This window comes from Acartia tonsa, chromosome 10, assembly GCF_053477335.1.
Source record: "Acartia tonsa isolate MP-2025a chromosome 10, ASM5347733v1, whole genome shotgun sequence".
Taxonomy (NCBI): Eukaryota; Metazoa; Arthropoda; class Copepoda; order Calanoida; family Acartiidae; genus Acartia; species Acartia tonsa.
The window spans coordinates 30292966-30311577 of NC_137269.1; the positions used below are offsets into that span (position 1 = coordinate 30292966).

Genomic DNA, 18612 nt, shown 5'->3' on the forward strand with positions numbered 1-18612 from the left:
AAATTATTAACAAAGACAAATTTTCTATCACTTGCGCTGACTTTCAAACAGCTTTGAGACGTAATTATCCTCTTTACCCTAACTTTTATTGTCATTGCTTTTTCTTTATTTACTTTTTTAACATTTCATTCTTGAATTTTATTCTGTCTGTGGTTTTCTTATTCGTTTTTCTGTTTTTCCAAAAATGACAATAAAAAATTAAATTTTGTAAGAAGAGATAGGGTAAATGAGGATAAACTGCTTAATTTTTTTACAGTAAGATGCAGACAATATTTCAACAGTTCTCAACTATGATTATTTATGATCAACAGAAAAGTTAAAGGCATATAGATTTTTAGTAGATACCAGCATATAACAAAATTTTCTTTATTTAATTCTTTACAATTTTAAATTCAGGACTCGTTAGCCGCGCGTAGGCCGTACACGTATGGTCCCTCAGATGTCAAAACTTTATTTTAGTGTTTGGCCAAAATGACTTAGCAATTGTATCTGTAAGTACGTCTAATAACACCCTATGCTATTTTTAAAATCCTAGAAAATTTTTTTTGCAAGAAAATTGCATAAATTCGCAACCTTTTTTAGAACCACTACATAACTCGAGTTTTAAAACTTTTTATATAAAATCCTTTTTACAAAAAATATCAATAATTACTTAAAATTAAACCTGAAAGAAAAAAAATCTCATTACACGTGTTAATTTGCATGTTTTAGGTCTTTTTTTGAGGAAAGTATAAGTTCCACATTTTTGACAATAATTATATTTTTTAACATTTCAAAGTAAAATATAATAAAACTTAAACGATTTTTCTTGTATTATCAGTTGAAAATTTCATCAAACATGCAATTTAAGTGATGAAAATTTAATAAAATCATTTTTTGAATGTTTAGAATTACCAATTTTCTACATTTAAAACAAAATGTTAACAAAATTTAAAAACATTCTAATATAAAACTTTAAAAATCAATAACATTTTATAAAATGATGTTTTAAAAAATAAATCATTAAAAGGTATTAAAATGCATTTTAAGTTGCTTAAAATTAAAACGAGAATATCTTTTTACACTTTATTCTTTGTAATAGAGATTAATCGTCATTTGTTGAAAATGAAACATTTAATAAACTAATTGAATCTTTTTGTGACCATATTTAGAATTTTTAATTTTTACACTAAGGTGTTTTTTAATAAAAATCTTTGTTAATTTCTGTTTTACGACAAAAAAAGAAAGGGACTTTTTTACTATTTCTAGGTTATCTTATGCAATTTAAACTATATAATATGAAATAAATTTTAATTGTCTTTCTTTTGAGCCACAAAACACTGTAAAATGTAACATATATGCAAAAATAACAATTTTTTTAATGAATATTATAATATCCTTACATGACATTGCGTCAGAGCTTATTCTTTAGATCATATGTTCATGAAAAGTAGCCATAACTTGGAGGGTTGCGCTATTTATTAGAATATTAAATAAACTTGAATGGTAAAAATATTAGCATATCCTTTGTTAATTCAAATGCTTTAGGTATATTGTTCGGAAAGTTAGTTAAAAAAGAGAGAATTTGCTGTGTATACTGTTGAAAGACTTTCAAAAATGTGAATTACAAAGCAATCCTAAAAGATCGGGCCGTAGGCGAGTCTTAGTCGATTGGGGGGGTGGGGGGGGGGGGGGGTGGGGGTGGTTAATGATCACCTTTTCCAACCAATATTCAATCAACTTCTATTTAACACTTATCAGTCGGTCGCCTGCCCCCCTATTATCTCAGCTCCTATTTGATCAGGGCTCAAAAATTTTGTGCATGTCCCCTGTTTCATAATGAATTTCCGACTATAAGTGAATCAGATTTTCGTTATTAGTATACGAGGTAAAAAAAAGAACATTTTTAAAAAATTATTTAAATAAAACCCAACGTGTATTGGCAGTACAAACATCTTAATGCTAGCAGACATATGTTTATCAACATTTGCAGAAAGCTATTTCCACAAGAAAAATTATTCAGGTTTCTACCTCACAATTTTAAATATTTCTTTTTGATAAAATGTTTGACATATATCGTATAATCATTTACCAAAAAAAATATTTTGATAATTTAGATTTCAGAGAAGATTAATCCTTTCAAAAAACTAAGACGACATTTTACATCTTCTGTCATGACATTTTAGAAAAAATATAAAAAAAACAAAATTTAGTATGAAAACTATTTTCATCGATTTTTCTGAAGGTATTATCGTATTCTGTGGCTTTGTTATTATCATTTACTTATATTGAAAGTGCCAAACATTGTACCCTAACTTATTCATTTAATAAACAAGGATGACAACATCCATAAGTAGCGAAGCACAAAAAATCGTCGATTGGAATACGTAGATTTAAAAGGTTTTTACTAAAATCAAGAATAGATTTATTGGATAAAAAAACATGAAACCTTGTTTTATTTTGCATGATGACGATGGTCAAAGTAAATTATATTAAAGATGCTCATAACAATAGGAAAAATTATTTTGATACAGATATCCCATAAAAGTTTGAAAATTGCATCAAAATATACAAAGATATGGGGAAATATGTAAAACATATAAAAATAGCCAAAAACCTGATAAAAGGCAGTCTGGCCGTCATGGTTGTTTATTTAAAACGACAAAAAATTTAATTTTTAAATCCTTAACTTAAAAAATTTGGAAAATCGGACCATATACACTGAAGATATGGAAAAAAGTGTTAAATATATAAAAATAGCCTAAAACCTGCTAAAAAGGCAGTCTGGTCGTCATGGTTATTTTGTTTAAAAGACGGGAAATTTAATTTTGATATATATTACTGAAAAATTTTGAAAATCGGACTATAAACACTGAAGATATGGAGAAAAATGTTAAATATATAAAAAACAGCCTAAAACCTGCTAAAAAGGCAGTCTGGCCGACATGGTTGTTTTCTTTAAAAGACGGAAAATTTAATTTTGATATCTTTAACTGAAAAAATTTTGAAAATCGGACCATAAACACTGAAGATATGGAGAAAAATGTGAAAAATATAAAAATAGCCTAAAACTTGCTGAAAAGGCAGTCTGGCCTTCATGGTTGTTCCTTTAAACGACGGGAAATTTAATTTTGATATCTGTAACTGAAAAAATTTTGAAAATCGGACCATAAACACTGAAGATATGGAGAAAAATGTGAAAAATATAAAAATAGCCTAAAACCTGCTAAAAATCGGTCCGAACGCCAATGATGTTTTATAGTCAATTGTGCTCCTTAATGATGGGAATGTTGTAAAAAAATTTCAGCATTCTATCTTTTATAGGAGCTGAGTAAATCCCATTTCCCCCATAGCGTTACGGACTGACGGACTGACGGACTGACGGACTGACGGACTGACTGACTGACTGACTGACTGACGGACGGACAAAGTGAATTATAGAGTAGCTTTGCTACTAAAAATCAACCGTGCGTAGGAAAATTTGCGTTTTACTATTTTTAAATTAATTGCATGGTTTATTTGTTTCTAGACCCGCAACCGTGACTTGCCACGTAGTGCATCCGCTCTTTGTCGGGGAGGTAATGTGTTCGAATCTCGACTCAACCCCGTGTCATAGCTAAAGACGTTAAAAATTGGTTTCTATAGCTGCTCTCATTAATAGACATATAGGAAAAATGCCTTGGCCAAAATAAGGCGCAACTAATTGCCATGTACAGTTAGGAATTCCATACTAAGGTCTTGCAATCAAAGATTTGGTTGTCAATAAGTGTTACTTTTCATAGTACTCCGAGTGTTTGAACAGAAAAGAGATTGGCTCCCCTTAGTTATTCTTGGTTGATGTTAAAGTGTCATAGACAACTGCCTCGCCTTTATGAGGTAATTGAAAGCTAACATACGATAGTCTGTCTCTTCAGTAAATCTTTAAAAGCTCTAAATTGGCGGTTGTAGATCGGATGTAGAGCCCTGATAATAATGATTTTATATTGATAATTGGCCTACTCTACACTAATTTATTTTCCGGAAGTAATATCATTAGTATCTAGGAATACGGTGATAGGACAATAGATAATATTTATTGGGAATAGTCCCTTTCGTAACATCGTCCCATAACGGGCGATTCGTCGTATTTCTAAATTACCACAGGGTTAGGTAATTGGCCCCGCATGGTTAGAGCCCCCCGCAGGGGCTAGAAATGGGAGAAAAGTTACTGTGAAAAATACGAAGAATCGCCCCATAAGATGCGATGTTACGAAAGGGACCATACCCTAATTATTTTCTTCTATTCCTCAATTTTAAGTGAGAAAAATTGCTTAAGAAGTTGTAGGAAACGGGCTGTAGATTGATTCTTCAATCATTGTGAATTTAAATAATTTTTTCTTTTTTATTCCTTTTCAACACATCTCCCACCACCTTTCTTGATAGCTGTTTAAAGTAGCAACAACACTCTACTTGTCTGAGATGATAAATTACCTTTTTAAAAGCGAAGCTTTTCTATAATTAGGGTCGGTCCGTCCGTCCGTCCGAGATAGATAGCTTTTATTCGTTAATTTAGGCATGTTAGAATTGTCCTATCGATTTCAAACTTTGCATGATGATTCCTGTAGTAAATAGGTATGATTTAGAAAGCGTAGCAACTCTATAACCATTACCAGAATGTCAGTACGTCCATTTTAAACATGTTGATTTTTCTACTTTTTTAACAACAAATTTTCAAGTGTTTTAATTATCCGTTTGATCTGATTTTTGGTATATTGATTCCTGGGACAACAAAGAACAATATTATAAGCGAAGCAACTCTATAATGAAGTCCAAAAATGTAAGTATGTCCATAAACATTATCCTGTTTTTAAGCAGTTTTTCAACAAATTTACCTACAATTTTGATTCGACATTTTTACATTTATGTTCCGATTTTTCAGTTCAGATACTATACAAGTCACTGTGGGCTAGAATTGAATCAAGACAAAAGTAAGTGCCGAGCCCTGGGACCTATGTATGGTGAAAATAGACATAAAACCATGATGATTCCAGGTAAAACCAAAATATTTCAGCGGGGTCTTTTTGTTTTATTTCAATTTTAAGTTCTGAAAAAAAAATGAAAAAAATATGAAAATCTTTAATAAAAAACAAACAAAAACTGTTTTTCAAAATTTTTTTTCACTAAAAGATACAAACAACTTATATACATACTATAAGCTTTAAAAAAATCAAAATTTTCAAATTTAGGACTGCCTTTCCAAGGTTAGAAGAAAAATCCTAACAACGAATTCTAACATATTTCTGATCAACATAGCAATAAAACGTCTTTTGCTAAATCTTTAACATCAAAATTAAATAGCACTTACTCAAGACTTTTTTTCATTTAAACTTATACTTTTTACATTATTTAACTTTTAAGATTGTGTTTTTTTAAAAGAAAGGTTGCGTGATTTTTTTCCTCATAATTAATTTATCTTAATATGCTGCATTATAAGTGACTGACATTGTAGGCTGTGATGGCTTAGAAAACTCAATACCAGTTTTGTTAGCCCAGGCCATCGGCCCCTCGGGGCCTACAAAACTAGTTTTAATCTTTTTATTTTTATTTTACTATCTGCTAAAAGCTGTCTATAATCCCATACAATAAATAACTATTAAACATACCAATTAAAGTGAAACAGGGATCTTAAGGGATAAGACAAAGGATGATAAATTGATTACTCCTTCTGTAGATTAATATTATTGGTTAAAAAGTTTGGACTTTGCATGTTTGAACCATCAAATCATTAATCAATTCATAAATTATCAAAAGGATAAGAAAATGTGTTTATAAAACTTTGGATATGATTTACAATTCTATGTCCAGTTCACTCCCTCCCTCCTTCGTTAAACATACACTTATATATAGACAGAAAGACATCCTGTTACTTTTTGTCTAGAGTTTTAGGATCTTTTGTTCTATCATACAAATTATTTAAATATCCTGTTTTGAAAAGCAGAATGCCGTTTTAAAATTTATTTTGCTAATTATAAGAGGGAGGGGACATTGGGATGTAAATCACACCAGTACCCACGTTAGCTCAAAAAAATTGTGTACTTTTACTAAAATTAATGGAATGGTTTCAAACTAATATTTTACAAACATATAATCAAACAATAATTTTACATAAGAAATGGTTAGTTTCCTTGTCATAATTTGTGGAAATCTACATGTATCACTTTATTGTCCTTTGTCTTATCCCTTAAGATCCCTGAAAGAAAGAAACAAGGATGACAACATCAATAACATGGATGAGATGGGAATATGGACAAGCAGTTTTAAAAAGAATTTCTTTAAATCCTGAAACCTTTCTTGCGTAATTTATAATTTTAATATTTATAGACCTTGACTGATATACAAAGTAAATTGTTTAGGGAATCTTCACAAAAAATGCAGCCGTCTGTCTTGAATAGCTGCTATACAAATTAAATTTCCCCTGAAAACAGACAAAAACAAAACTATTCAAAAGTGCCCATAGTTGTTAAGTCAAAGAATAAGAAATGTCTTTATAAAGTTTAGAGACTAGTTTATTAAACAGTCAATTGTCCTCTCTATTTCTGGGACACATTCCATATAAGTTTCATTTTAAAAAAACCTAGAATAAACAAAACAAAATATTTTTACTAAAATATAAGCCAACGAATAATAAATTATTATTATAGAACTTTTTAGACTAGTGTTATAAACAGTCCAAAGCCCCCTACCTCCAATGTATGATAAATAATTGATTTTATACATGATAAATACATGCAAATCGGCAAGAAGGGAGGAAAAATGTGACTGTTTATTTGTTTGTGTAGCCATTGTTTCTTAGTGTTTGGACCTAAGTAGTAATGAAGAAGGATGAAACACTTTTGTTTAGCCACTAGGGCTATTAAGCTCCACGCTCAAGTATATTATACCTTGACCCGCTGTCACAAGTGAGCTACTCTTTATTACCTCACCCTCGCCGAGTATGGCATGTGACTATAAATTATACTGGTACCAAAAGTTTTTATAGACACGTTATCTAATTAGTTAACTGGTCTTTTATTAAATCTTAATTGGATGGTTCAAACTAGCAGTGTCCACACAAAAGAAAACTTTTCCTATTTCTAAGAATCTTTACAGTTCTTATGTCCCCTTCTTCCCTGTTGTTTTGTTGTTTACAATTAAATTATACTGATAAATAAATTCTTCAATTTATGAAATGGTAGATTTAATATGGATCAAGGGGACATTGGAATGTAAAATTTGCTGGTACCCAAAGTTCTTTATAAATATTTTCTCATTCATTGGTTCAAAAACTTTGGGAACTTTATTTTTCATCTTGATTGTTTGGTTTATACTATTAGTCTTGGTATGTTTTATTGATAATTTATGAATTGATTAATGATTTGATGGTTCAAACATGCAAAGTCCAAACTTTTTAACCAATAATATTAATCTACAGAAGGAGTAATCAATTTATCATCCTTTGTCTTATCCCTTAAGATCCCTGTTTCACTTTAATTGGTATGTTTAATAGTTATTTATTGTATGGGATTATAGACAGCTTTTAGCAGATAGTAAAATAAAAATAAAAAGATTAAAACTAGTTTTGTAGGCCCCGAGGGGCCGATGGCCTGGGCTAACAAAACTGGTATTGAGTTTTCTAAGCCATCACAGCCTACAATGTCAGTCACTTATAATGCAGCATATTAAGATAAATTAATTATGAGGAAAAAAATCACGCAACCTTTCTTTTAAAAAAACACAATCTTAAAAGTTAAATAATGTAAAAAGTATAAGTTTAAATGAAAAAAAGTCTTGAGTAAGTGCTATTTAATTTTGATGTTAAAGATTTAGCAAAAGACGTTTTATTGCTATGTTGATCAGAAATATGTTAGAATTCGTTGTTAGGATTTTTCTTCTAACCTTGGAAAGGCAGTCCTAAATTTGAAAATTTTGATTTTTTTAAAGCTTATAGTATGTATATAAGTTGTTTGTATCTTTTAGTGAAAAAAAATTTTGAAAAACAGTTTTTGTTTGTTTTTTATTAAAGATTTTCATATTTTTTTCATTTTTTTTTCAGAACTTAAAATTGAAATAAAACAAAAAGACCCCGCTGAAATATTTTGGTTTTACCTGGAATCATCATGGTTTTATGTCTATTTTCACCATACATAGGTCCCAGGGCTCGGCACTTACTTTTGTCTTGATTCAATTCTAGCCCACAGTGAAGTGTTAATGTCCGTTTGTCCTACCGTTTCAGTGCTTTGCTTTTATGGATGTTGTCATCCTTGTTCATTTAAGTTTGCTTTGAAAATTCTTCTTTATCAATATGATATAGTTTACTGTCATTTTTTCATTAAACTTGTTAGGTATTGCAACTTTACTACTGCATAAAATGTCTTTTTAAAAATAAGTATATGCAATTTAAAGAAAACAGTTAAAATCATTTAATAAATTTACTTCCATATTGCTTTAAACACAGAATATATGTAAGTAATATTATTTATTATAAAAAGAGAAGCACATCTTAAAAGGTATATAATTATAAAAAGACCACTATAATTACATTTAATTTCAAGTAATAATAGTTTAACTGTTTGCTTATTTAAAGGAGCAGCTATTCTATAGGTAAGGTCTGTCCGTACGTCATCCCATTAAGTTAAATGATTGGAATTAATAAAAAAATATAATTTTTCGTGATTTATGTACAATACCTGCTAAAAAGAAAACTACAATTTTTAATTATTTTCTTTAGTTTTAAGTATAAATTTAAATCTATTTTTCACCTCCTTCTGTAATTTACTGATTAGTTAATATCTAAACTTTTCTTATCTTATTTTTGCTGCGCTTCCTCTGAACCATTTTTTTTTACATTTACAGAGTAAATTATCTTTCACACATTTTTAAATCTTTTATGTCTTCACATAATTTAAAAATTAATCTTTCTCTGCAAAAAAAAATAAAGTAGACTAATTATTTTAGATTAATCATTTTTAAAAAGTAAGAGGATCTCTGTGGGTTTGTACCCCCGAAATTTTGTTTTCCTTTTTGTTTTTGAAACTAATATAAAAAAATGGGTCTACAAATTCAACCGCCCCCCTCAAATGCATCTGTAAGCCTTTTAGGGCGTAGTAAGGGCTTTGAATATTTACTTTGGTTGTTTAAGATACCCCTTGCTCCTCCAAAAAAAGCCTTAGCTATGTCAAGATATTTGTAGATATTTATTTTGTATTTTACATGATCTTATCAGACAACATGGAACAAAAACAAAGAAAACTGTGTTTGCACAGTCTATTAACAACTCTGTTGTGCGAAAATTTGAAAGCTCTAACAAGAAGAACTGTGTTGCTTGCGAGTTTTATCCCATGAAATTTACCAAGCAACCACATTCTAGCAATCATTTATCAACAGGGTTACATCATGGCCGCATAAAGTCTTCTTTAATATTAGTAAAGTCGTTATAACATCCGCATGGATGATCATAAAACTACTATTCAGCATTTAATATGTGATTTTGATCAGAATTATTTAAATCATGGAGATCTAAGGGAATAAGACAATGCTCGATAAATTGATGTACATTCCCAATGATGATACGTAAAATTGCAACTTATAGATTACAATTAGTTGTGGAACCAACCAATCAACGTTCCTAAAGTTGTTAAGCCAGTGAATAAGAAAACGTTATTATAAAACTTTGGGTAGTAGTGTAATGTCCACACCCTGCCTGACTTAAAAACAATTTATTTTTACTTTTTCAAATCTGTAAAAACATGGACGGGTGGCTAATGAATAAGTAGAATACGCTATTATATTGATTTTCCTACAGTAAGCCTAATATTGATATTAAATATTGAAAATATAATATACATTTTCTAGTTGAATCAAATCTTTAAACCTATCATGGTAGGCCTACAAACAGAACTCAATTATCAAAGTATTTACAAAAAAAGAAAAAGAAACAATTTATAAATTTCATCTTCATTCAATTTCTGTAAATCAAACAAGTGAACAATTATAGAAATACAAGTAGCGCAGTAACAACTTGAAATGACTAGAGACTGACAGACGGACATAAAAACATACCCATGCACTATAGAAAAGCTATGTTGCTGGAACTAAAATGAAGATGTTTAGCGCATTTAAAATAATTTATCATTTTTAATATCATTGATTGTCCAAAAGCTTTTCTGTGGGAATTCTCGGCAGAAGTTCACAAAGCATCAACTCTGTTCGTCTTAAAGAGTGGAGATATTGCATCAAAATATTTTATATCATGTAGTTTTCCACTTGTCATTTAATCTAAGTATGTTTATCACATAAAATTCAGAATATAATGGTGAGAGTAGGAGAAATATCTTGTCCCATAAAAAGGCGCAATTTATTACTATACACACTCTACAGGTATGACTTCCATACAAAAAGTTGGTTGTCTGTTGGATGTTACTTTAACCAATTACCTAGGTGTTTTATTTTAAGAGTGTTGGAATGTTAATTGATTAAAACAAAATAGGAGACATTGCACGTTAATAGTGTCAAGGAAAAACCGTTTTGCCCATACATGGTAATTAACACATAGATTAGGAGGGATGAAAGAAGTGTAGCTTAATAAAAGCTCTAAATTTGCAGTAATGACAACACATCCTGCTTTCCAAACAATAATATTTGTACTTACGAGATACTTTGCAATAATAATAGAGAAATAGAGGGAGAAGAATGTGACTGAGAGAGAGAGATAGGAAGAGAGAGAGAAGGAACAGAATAAGTTAGAAAAATAGGGAGGAGAATTTGAGAGAGAGGACTAGACAGAAATTTTTATGGTTTTAGTTAAATGCAACTTTAGATCACAGTTTATTGAAAGAGTTTAATGTACTATCTTTAACTAGCGAACAGGCCCCTAAAGGCCTCTAATTTCTAAGGGCGAATTCTCTAAGGAGAGTGAAAGTACCCTTCCTCAAAAGCCTTACTGTAAAGAACCTTATTGGTAAAGCGGTTGGCGAGATCTTAGGCAACAGACAGACATTGATACTTTCTTCTAAAATAAAGATAGTTCCTTTTTTATAATTAAATATTAAATCTCTTGATAATCCTTACCTATACACTGAAATTCATTCATGTATCTTACTTTATAAGTCTAAGGAATAAAAAGAGTTCATGAGGCACAGATTATTGCTGAAAAAGAAGTCATTGTACAGAAAATAATTATTTTCTCATAAGGGGCTGAACCCTTTCAGGAGAGCTCATCTATTGTTGAGGGCAGGTTTTGAGGTTATTCGTCCAAGATAAAAATTCATTTTCCCCAATTCAAAAAATTAATGTCTTTTAGGATTTAATCTACTATCCTTTCAAAATAGTATAAAACTTACCCAGGACCGATAATATCTTCCCTGAAAAGAATGGCTCATCAATTTTCAAAATTTTACTCTACATTTAACCATTTACTCTATTAATATAATATTGAACAACAGTAAGCATAATTGTGTTACTTTAGATTTAATTCTCTATGAAAACATAAGAAATAATTATGTTATAATTAAGAAGATTATCATTAGTTTAGGGTTAAAAGAGCAATGAACTTTTATATTCTCTCCCTCCATCTATTTCTCTCTCTTTCCTTCTTTTGCTCTCTATTGATACAATGACTACAATAATAACTAAAGATAAAGTATTTTAATTCAAAGCATATTACAAGTCCTAGAGGATTGTGCTAAAAATATATCAACAATAACAAACTAACTTTGTTCATATAACTAGCGGTTGAACCAAGGGGCTTTGTATTCGTAGGTGTAGAAAAATAGCCTAAAACCTTTCCAAGACTAATATAAAAAAAGGTCTGAAAACAAACCCAGGGACCTATGTAAATCTTCCCTATAATGGAACTCAATGGAATAGTAACTCAATGGTATAACTTGTAAACAGACAAATCCAAGTTATATCGTAGTTATGCATGTATCCACAATTATTAGATCCATTGTGTTGCCAAATTATAATTTTGTTGTCTGTAATTCAATAATTCTTATTATTCAGTTAGATACACGAATTAACAACTATGTATTGGGAAAGATAATTAAATGACCAAGATTCTAAAATAAAGCAAACGTAAACTTGAAAAATATATATACAAAGAGCTTTAAAGTAACTAAAAAGCATTTTTGATATTATAATTTACAAAATTAATCAAGCCCTCCCAAAACACAGTCATTCATTTATGTTCTTTACTCTTATTACCATCCCAAAATGCATTTCTAGCTAATTTAAGAGTTCTTGGTATTTTAAATTATGTTATGATGAAATTAGGATTATAAATCATAATTACTTTGGTATGGATGGGACAATGGTAGATAGATTAGTCTCCTATAATGATGAACAAAACAATTTTTTGATAGATTAAAACTATTGGAGGAAAAGTTTAAAGTTTGTTACCAGGGACAAGGGAATGATATTCTGACAAGCAATTCTAAAGGAAAATTTCCCCCCAACCCCCTTCCCCTTTTCCTCCCATTCTTACCGACCCTTCTTCACTTACATGAGAAAACAAAATATACTTCCACATACTTTAAAAGGTTGCGTGATTTTTTTTGTAGAATTAATTGTTCCAATAGCCACCCCTGCCTATGTCCAAACAAATACAGATTCAGACTTTCTCCACAACAATTTTGTTTTGACTAATGCAACGGTAGAACAAGTTTATATTTTTTTGCGGAAATATTATTTCCATACCAGTGTCTGCTCTCTCTTTCTCTGTAACTAGTTGCTGCGCCCCTACCGTCTAAGGGGACAGTTAAAGGAAAGAACAAGCATCCAGACTCATTCTGTCATTTTTAAAAAAATGTATGTAACTGAAAGTTTAAAAAAATATAAATAATATAAATAAAAGCACATTTAACTGTGGTATACCTCTCTACCAAATAGGAAAGCCACAAAATCATAAATAAAAATTAGGGGCTTTAAAGAAAGAAAACAAATTTTTATTTATGTATCTGGACAATTGTCTATAAAATCATACAAGAATTTAGATATTTCCATAAGGAAAAAGGATAAGAGGATGAATACTCACCCCTTTTTCATGGTAAAATACTACTTCCCCATCCCTAAATTTAGAAGCAGACGAAAATCAAAAACCGCCCAGGGCTTTTTGTAAGTCAATCATAAATAATAATGTGAATAAAAAGAAAAGCGATATTTAGCAAACAGCCGTGGGCGGTCAGAATCAGCTGAATGTTCATTATGAAAAAAATTTTCCCCTTTTTAGAAATAGAAGGATTCATCTTTCATGAACAAATTTTTTTTAATAATAATAAAATTCTATGTAATTTTTAATTAAAACATTAAAACGAAAATATCTAATCTAATATTCTTGCCCTAAATATGGAAATAGTAAAAAGTAAAAAAATATTTTTTTTAATAATTTTTAATCCTCCCATTTGAAAAGTAGTGGAATAGCAATAAATTTTAGCGCGGCAACTGCGCTGAGTAGGCCTCTAGGCCCACTGCCTATTTTCGTCTTCTAGTTGCTTCGATTCCTCTCTTTTATTTTTTTCTCTATGGATATTTCCTTTATAAAAATGTATTAAATTCATTTCTTGTTATACTTTATTTTAATAAAATATTTTTTTCATTTCCGTAATTCTAAAAATAATGCAGGTACCATTACATATTTATAATGTATCATAAACGGAAATATTAAATGCTTTTTAGAGCTTCGCCTCTATCCTATTTAAAAATTGTACAGTTATTTGGCGAACAAAAATATTACTGTATCAAAATCTACTGTTCTTTTTCAATCCAAAATATTGGTATTGCTGTTATAATGCTCAACCCCCCCCCCCCCCCCTCCCTTAGAACTTAAGAAAAATGAAAAAGATTCCAGTTCGAGTTTGGGGACTATAAACTTTACTGGTACCCAAAGTTTTTATAATCATGTGTCTAATTAGATTAAGTAAATAATTTTGGGGACTTTTTAAAATCTTGCTTGAGTGGTACAAACAAGCACTGTACAAACTTTTCCACCAATAAGTAAATAATCTACAAACTGGCAAATTGTTTATTGTTTTATCCTAATGTTCTTTTACAGTTTTAAGCCTCGAGTGTCAATGAGATGTAATTCTAATTGACAATAATTAAATCTGAAAAAAAATTTAACAATTTTTTTTTCAGGATTTGGATGAAGATGGAAAGTTCGCAGATGACCTTTTAAAGAGTCCTCTCTACTTCACCAGAACAAGGGGACTTTTCAGGGAATGCTTCCCTGGAGAAAAGGACAAGAATGCCCCCCAAGGTAAATGTTTTTCAAGAATGATTTATTCTTATTAACTTAAGAAGCCGAATTTAAGTTTGTCTGTATGTAAGAGTGTCAAGTAAGAACTCATAATCGGCTAAACTGATTGTTAACTCAACATATTGAGTTCTTCTTTTTAAGGAAGCTTTACATAGATCCTGGGAAGGTTTTTGGCTATGAGTCATACCCCTTCCCACTCCTTTATTACAGGGAAGTACGATTCTCCAGTTTATTCTTATTTCACTTACTATGGCAGACAGTCGGACACAACGTAAATTATTGAAAAGGTAACCAACATGAAAATTTATTTTCTAAACTTTTTTTTCAGATGGACTGGTTGACCTGTACATGAGCCCAGTGGAGACATACTGCAGGAATATTGACTACTTCATCCCAGAGAATGGCAGGACCAAGAACCTCTCCAGCGAGGAGATGGTCAGAATACGTAAGTACAAAAGCAATTTTAGAGTAACAATTCTTTTAATGTTAAAGCTATTGCAAAGCTTTATTTCCTTTGGAAGTCTGAAAAAATCTTTTAATTATTGTAAAATTGTTTAAAATTCAAGATACTTCATATGGAGATAATAACATAATGTCTAATCATCCTTTAAATCACTATTCTGAATATCAGTCATATAAAGATACGTTAAATTAAAACTTTAAAAGCCGTGATTAATACTTTTGAGATTTCTAAAGGGTTTAGTCCCTTTCGTAACATCGCATCTTAAGGGGCGATTCTTCGTATTTTTCACAGTAGCTTTTCTCCTATTTCTAGCCCCTGCTGGGGGCTCTAACCCTGCGTGGCCAATTACCTAACCCTGTGGGGCAATCACCTAGCCCAATATAACCTAACCTAACCTAACCTAAAATAACCTGTAAAAAGCCATTTTAAAAATACGATGCATCGCCCCTTATGGGGCGATGTTACGAAAGGAACTATTCCCCATCTTTGTTAAATATCTAAAAACTTTTCTCGTATTCATTCGAATCCGGTGGATAGGAACCGGTTTTCATCCGTACGAAAAAACTATGTCTAGCATCGTATTATAACCAGCTTTTTACGAATATAAAAATGTACAATCATAAGATTAAAACCAGTTTTTTTAGCCGGTGCCTTCGGCACTTCGGGGCTAAAAAAACTAGTTTTAATCTCATAATTGTACAATCTATATCCGCGGAAAGTCGTTTATAATACGATGCAAGAAATAAATATTAAGGATTCTAATAATTTGATTATTCTTTCAGACATGGGACGTGCCATGATTGCTATGTTTATTGTTGGATTCTTCTTTATTGCTGTTTCTTTCATTGCCGGAGTGAGAGGATGCTGGAAGACCAGTCCTACTGATATCACCGCATCAGCTGTACTCATCCTTATTGCCTGTAAGTTACTTTTCAGTATGGGCTTAAGCAAGATATATATAAAGCATCCATGAAATACACAAACCAATAGGTTATTTAAGAAATATCATTATTCAAATATCATGTGCTTTCTTCTTAATATTATAGAAAAGCGCCTGCGTAAAAATTTGTTTAGGGATATATTAAACCCTAGCATTTAAAATCTTAGAAAATAAATTTTTTTAAGGGGCGAAAGGACTTTTATTAAGGGCATACTTTGGGAGGTTGACTTACATTTAATTTAATAATAAAACCCTATACATGAAAAATGCATTACTTTCCTGAAAAGGAGAACGCATTAGGTCCATGATGTGCACGATTTTAAAAGGACAGAGAGCTATTGCAACCTCTAAAACGCAGTAAGCATAAGTTATTCTAATTCTCAAAACTTTTGTTCAGGTCTTTTCAGTGCAGCTGGTATGGGTTTCTGGCACGGGGTGGAACATTGGGAGATGAACAAGATCAACACAGAAACCAAAACTGAACTCTTTGTGAAGTCTTGGCCTCAGGTAACGCCTCCCCCCCCCCCCCCTTCTTTCCCATCCAAGATATCCTACAATTTTGACCATGTGTATTTTTATTGTTATATTTCTAGAATAGCCATAGAAGTAGTCTTTACCTCAACGAACCTAACCTACTAACTAGAGTTATTCAGCGTAAAAACTATTTGAATTAGGTCAATAAGTTTATTTTTTCCTTCGGAAGCTTTGTCAGATAAAGTAATGCCTTGGCCAATAAACGGATACAAATCATTTCATATTCAAAAATAAATGGTTGTCAGAATTGATAAACTTGGGGCAAGAGGATTTAGAGCTCAATCTTACTATAACTTCAATACAAACATTAATAAATATATTTTTTGCAGGAACTGAGAAACAACTCTGAGTTCAAGTATGACTGGTCCTACATTGTTGCCTGGATTGGAGTTGGTCTGTCACTGATGTCTGCTATTCTGCTTAGGTATAAATATATATTTGTTGTTGTATTGACTATTACAATACCATGTACAGGGAGGAGCAACATCCATAAAATTACTTACGAGGATCATTAATTAACCTAACTCAAACTAATGTTTTTGGTAATTACATACAATCCTTATTATATAAAATTATTAGGGAAGATTACACGAAAGGTATCAGATTTAGAATTAATAAAATAAGTTTTTTCTTCAATTTCTGTTCTGCTATTTAGTCAAATTGTTTTGATTTTTCTTATGGATTGAATTATAAAAGTTATGTAAAAAAATGGCTGTTAAGATTTTTATTTTAGTCTTGCTGCTGTGTGTATCCGAACTGATAGAGACAGAGAGGAAGCTGAAAGGATTCACTACCAAATGCCAGGTAAAGAATATGTAAAAAAATACAGAAATAACTACCTACTTAACATTATTGCCAAAAAAAAGAATAGCAAAAAGTACCTAATGAGTTAGGTCCAATAATTAAGGATAACTAGGATTAGCTAAGTCTCCAAAAAGGACCACGTGATTCCACAACCTTAGTCAGGAAGTCATAACTGTGCATGAGCCAAGGTATTCCCCCTACTGTGACTATTAATGCTATCCGTTTTATCCGATTATGACGTAAAGAGTATAGCATCAGCTCGTTGTCGGAAATGGAAATGCCTTGCCTATAACAGGCACAACTCATTTTCATGCACATTTAACACTTACAGACAAAGGTCGTGTAAAGAAAAGGTTGGTTGTCTGAGGGGCGTTTGATCATATATTCTAATGTATGGATGTGGTTTTGATATCTTTCCCTAAAATAAGCTTCCATGTTCTCCATTACCCTAATGGCGTGGGTTTATATTAGCACCAAATTTTTTAGGTTATCTATCTTTTCTGCAAAACAGAGTTTTGATTGATCTACAAACATACTTACTTAACAATTAATAATTACCTGCTACTATTAAATCCATTGCTATCCTATTTTAATAAAATTTTTGGTTACTTTAGATACCAATATTGATCTGTCTTAACATTCTTTTTATTTCAGTGTACCAGAAGCAACAAGCTGCATATGGAGGACCCTACGGATATGCTGGATACCCACCATACTATGGATCTCAATATGGACCTTACTAAGCGCTCAACTGGAGCACAAAAAAAAACTTATTATTAAGCACAAAAAGGCTCTGGGATGAAGTACAATCAATTTCAATATTTTTACAGCTAAGGGCTTAGGCTGCTACAAAAAATCTGTTAATCTTTTTTCTTCTAAAAATGTGCAAATACCTTCTTTTTGTTACAGATTATTTTACTAAAAAGAAATATGTTTTTAATTCACAACTTTCTTGTTTACCATACTGGCCAAACTATGTAATTAAGTTTTAATATTTTTACCTATTGCTATCAAATATAAATACTATGCTTTACATAAATGCTCATTTAACATTTTATAGTATCATGTTTACATTACCTAAGGTTGTTTTATTTGTGATCCAATAAAAAATTTAAAAAATTGAACCATTTCTTTTGCATTATTCTCAATATTTGGGTTACCAGTATCAAAATTAAATTAAAACATTTTTGTTTAGAAAACTAAAAATGTTTTTTCTTGTCTTATTATGTGTTTTAGGTATATCAGTTTGTAAATACTTATTATGACTATGAATTAATGATTGTGAAATTGAATAATTGATTTGTATGTATGTTGAATTTGTTTTATGTAACATTCTTTACAATAAATTTAGTAAAATAACATCTATTTTGGTTATATGAAATCATAAATTAGAATGTAGCAAAATAATTCGGTGAAGTCAATATTTAACGATTTTTGGCAATTATAGCTAAGACCTTTCAAATGGTTATTTGAATAGTTTTAAAATAAGGTAAGATAACCTAGATTAAAAAAGATCATAATAACACATGATGAAACTTCTAAAACAAAGCTGTTTATTTTAGTTGAAATGAAATATTCATATCTCACAAGAATTTCATATAGTTCTTATATGATACAAAAGTT

At 30.6% G+C, this 18612-nt stretch overlaps 1 protein-coding gene across 1 annotated transcript in view; it reads left to right on the top strand.

Annotated features, from left to right (window-relative positions):
- Positions 1–18348, top strand: part of LOC145329832 (transmembrane protein 178B-like) — a 46386-nt gene extending 28038 nt beyond the window's left edge. The window contains exons 2-8 of the mRNA XM_080174238.1: positions 14128–14248; positions 14577–14693; positions 15494–15631; positions 16049–16158; positions 16515–16609; positions 16919–16989; positions 17644–18348. Of these exons, the coding sequence (XP_080030364.1) occupies positions 14128–14248; positions 14577–14693; positions 15494–15631; positions 16049–16158; positions 16515–16609; positions 16919–16989; positions 17644–17732 (741 nt within the window). The 3' untranslated portion in view covers positions 17733–18348. The remainder of the gene's footprint in view (positions 1–14127; positions 14249–14576; positions 14694–15493; positions 15632–16048; positions 16159–16514; positions 16610–16918; positions 16990–17643) is intronic.
- Positions 18349–18612: the final 264 nt, after the last annotated feature.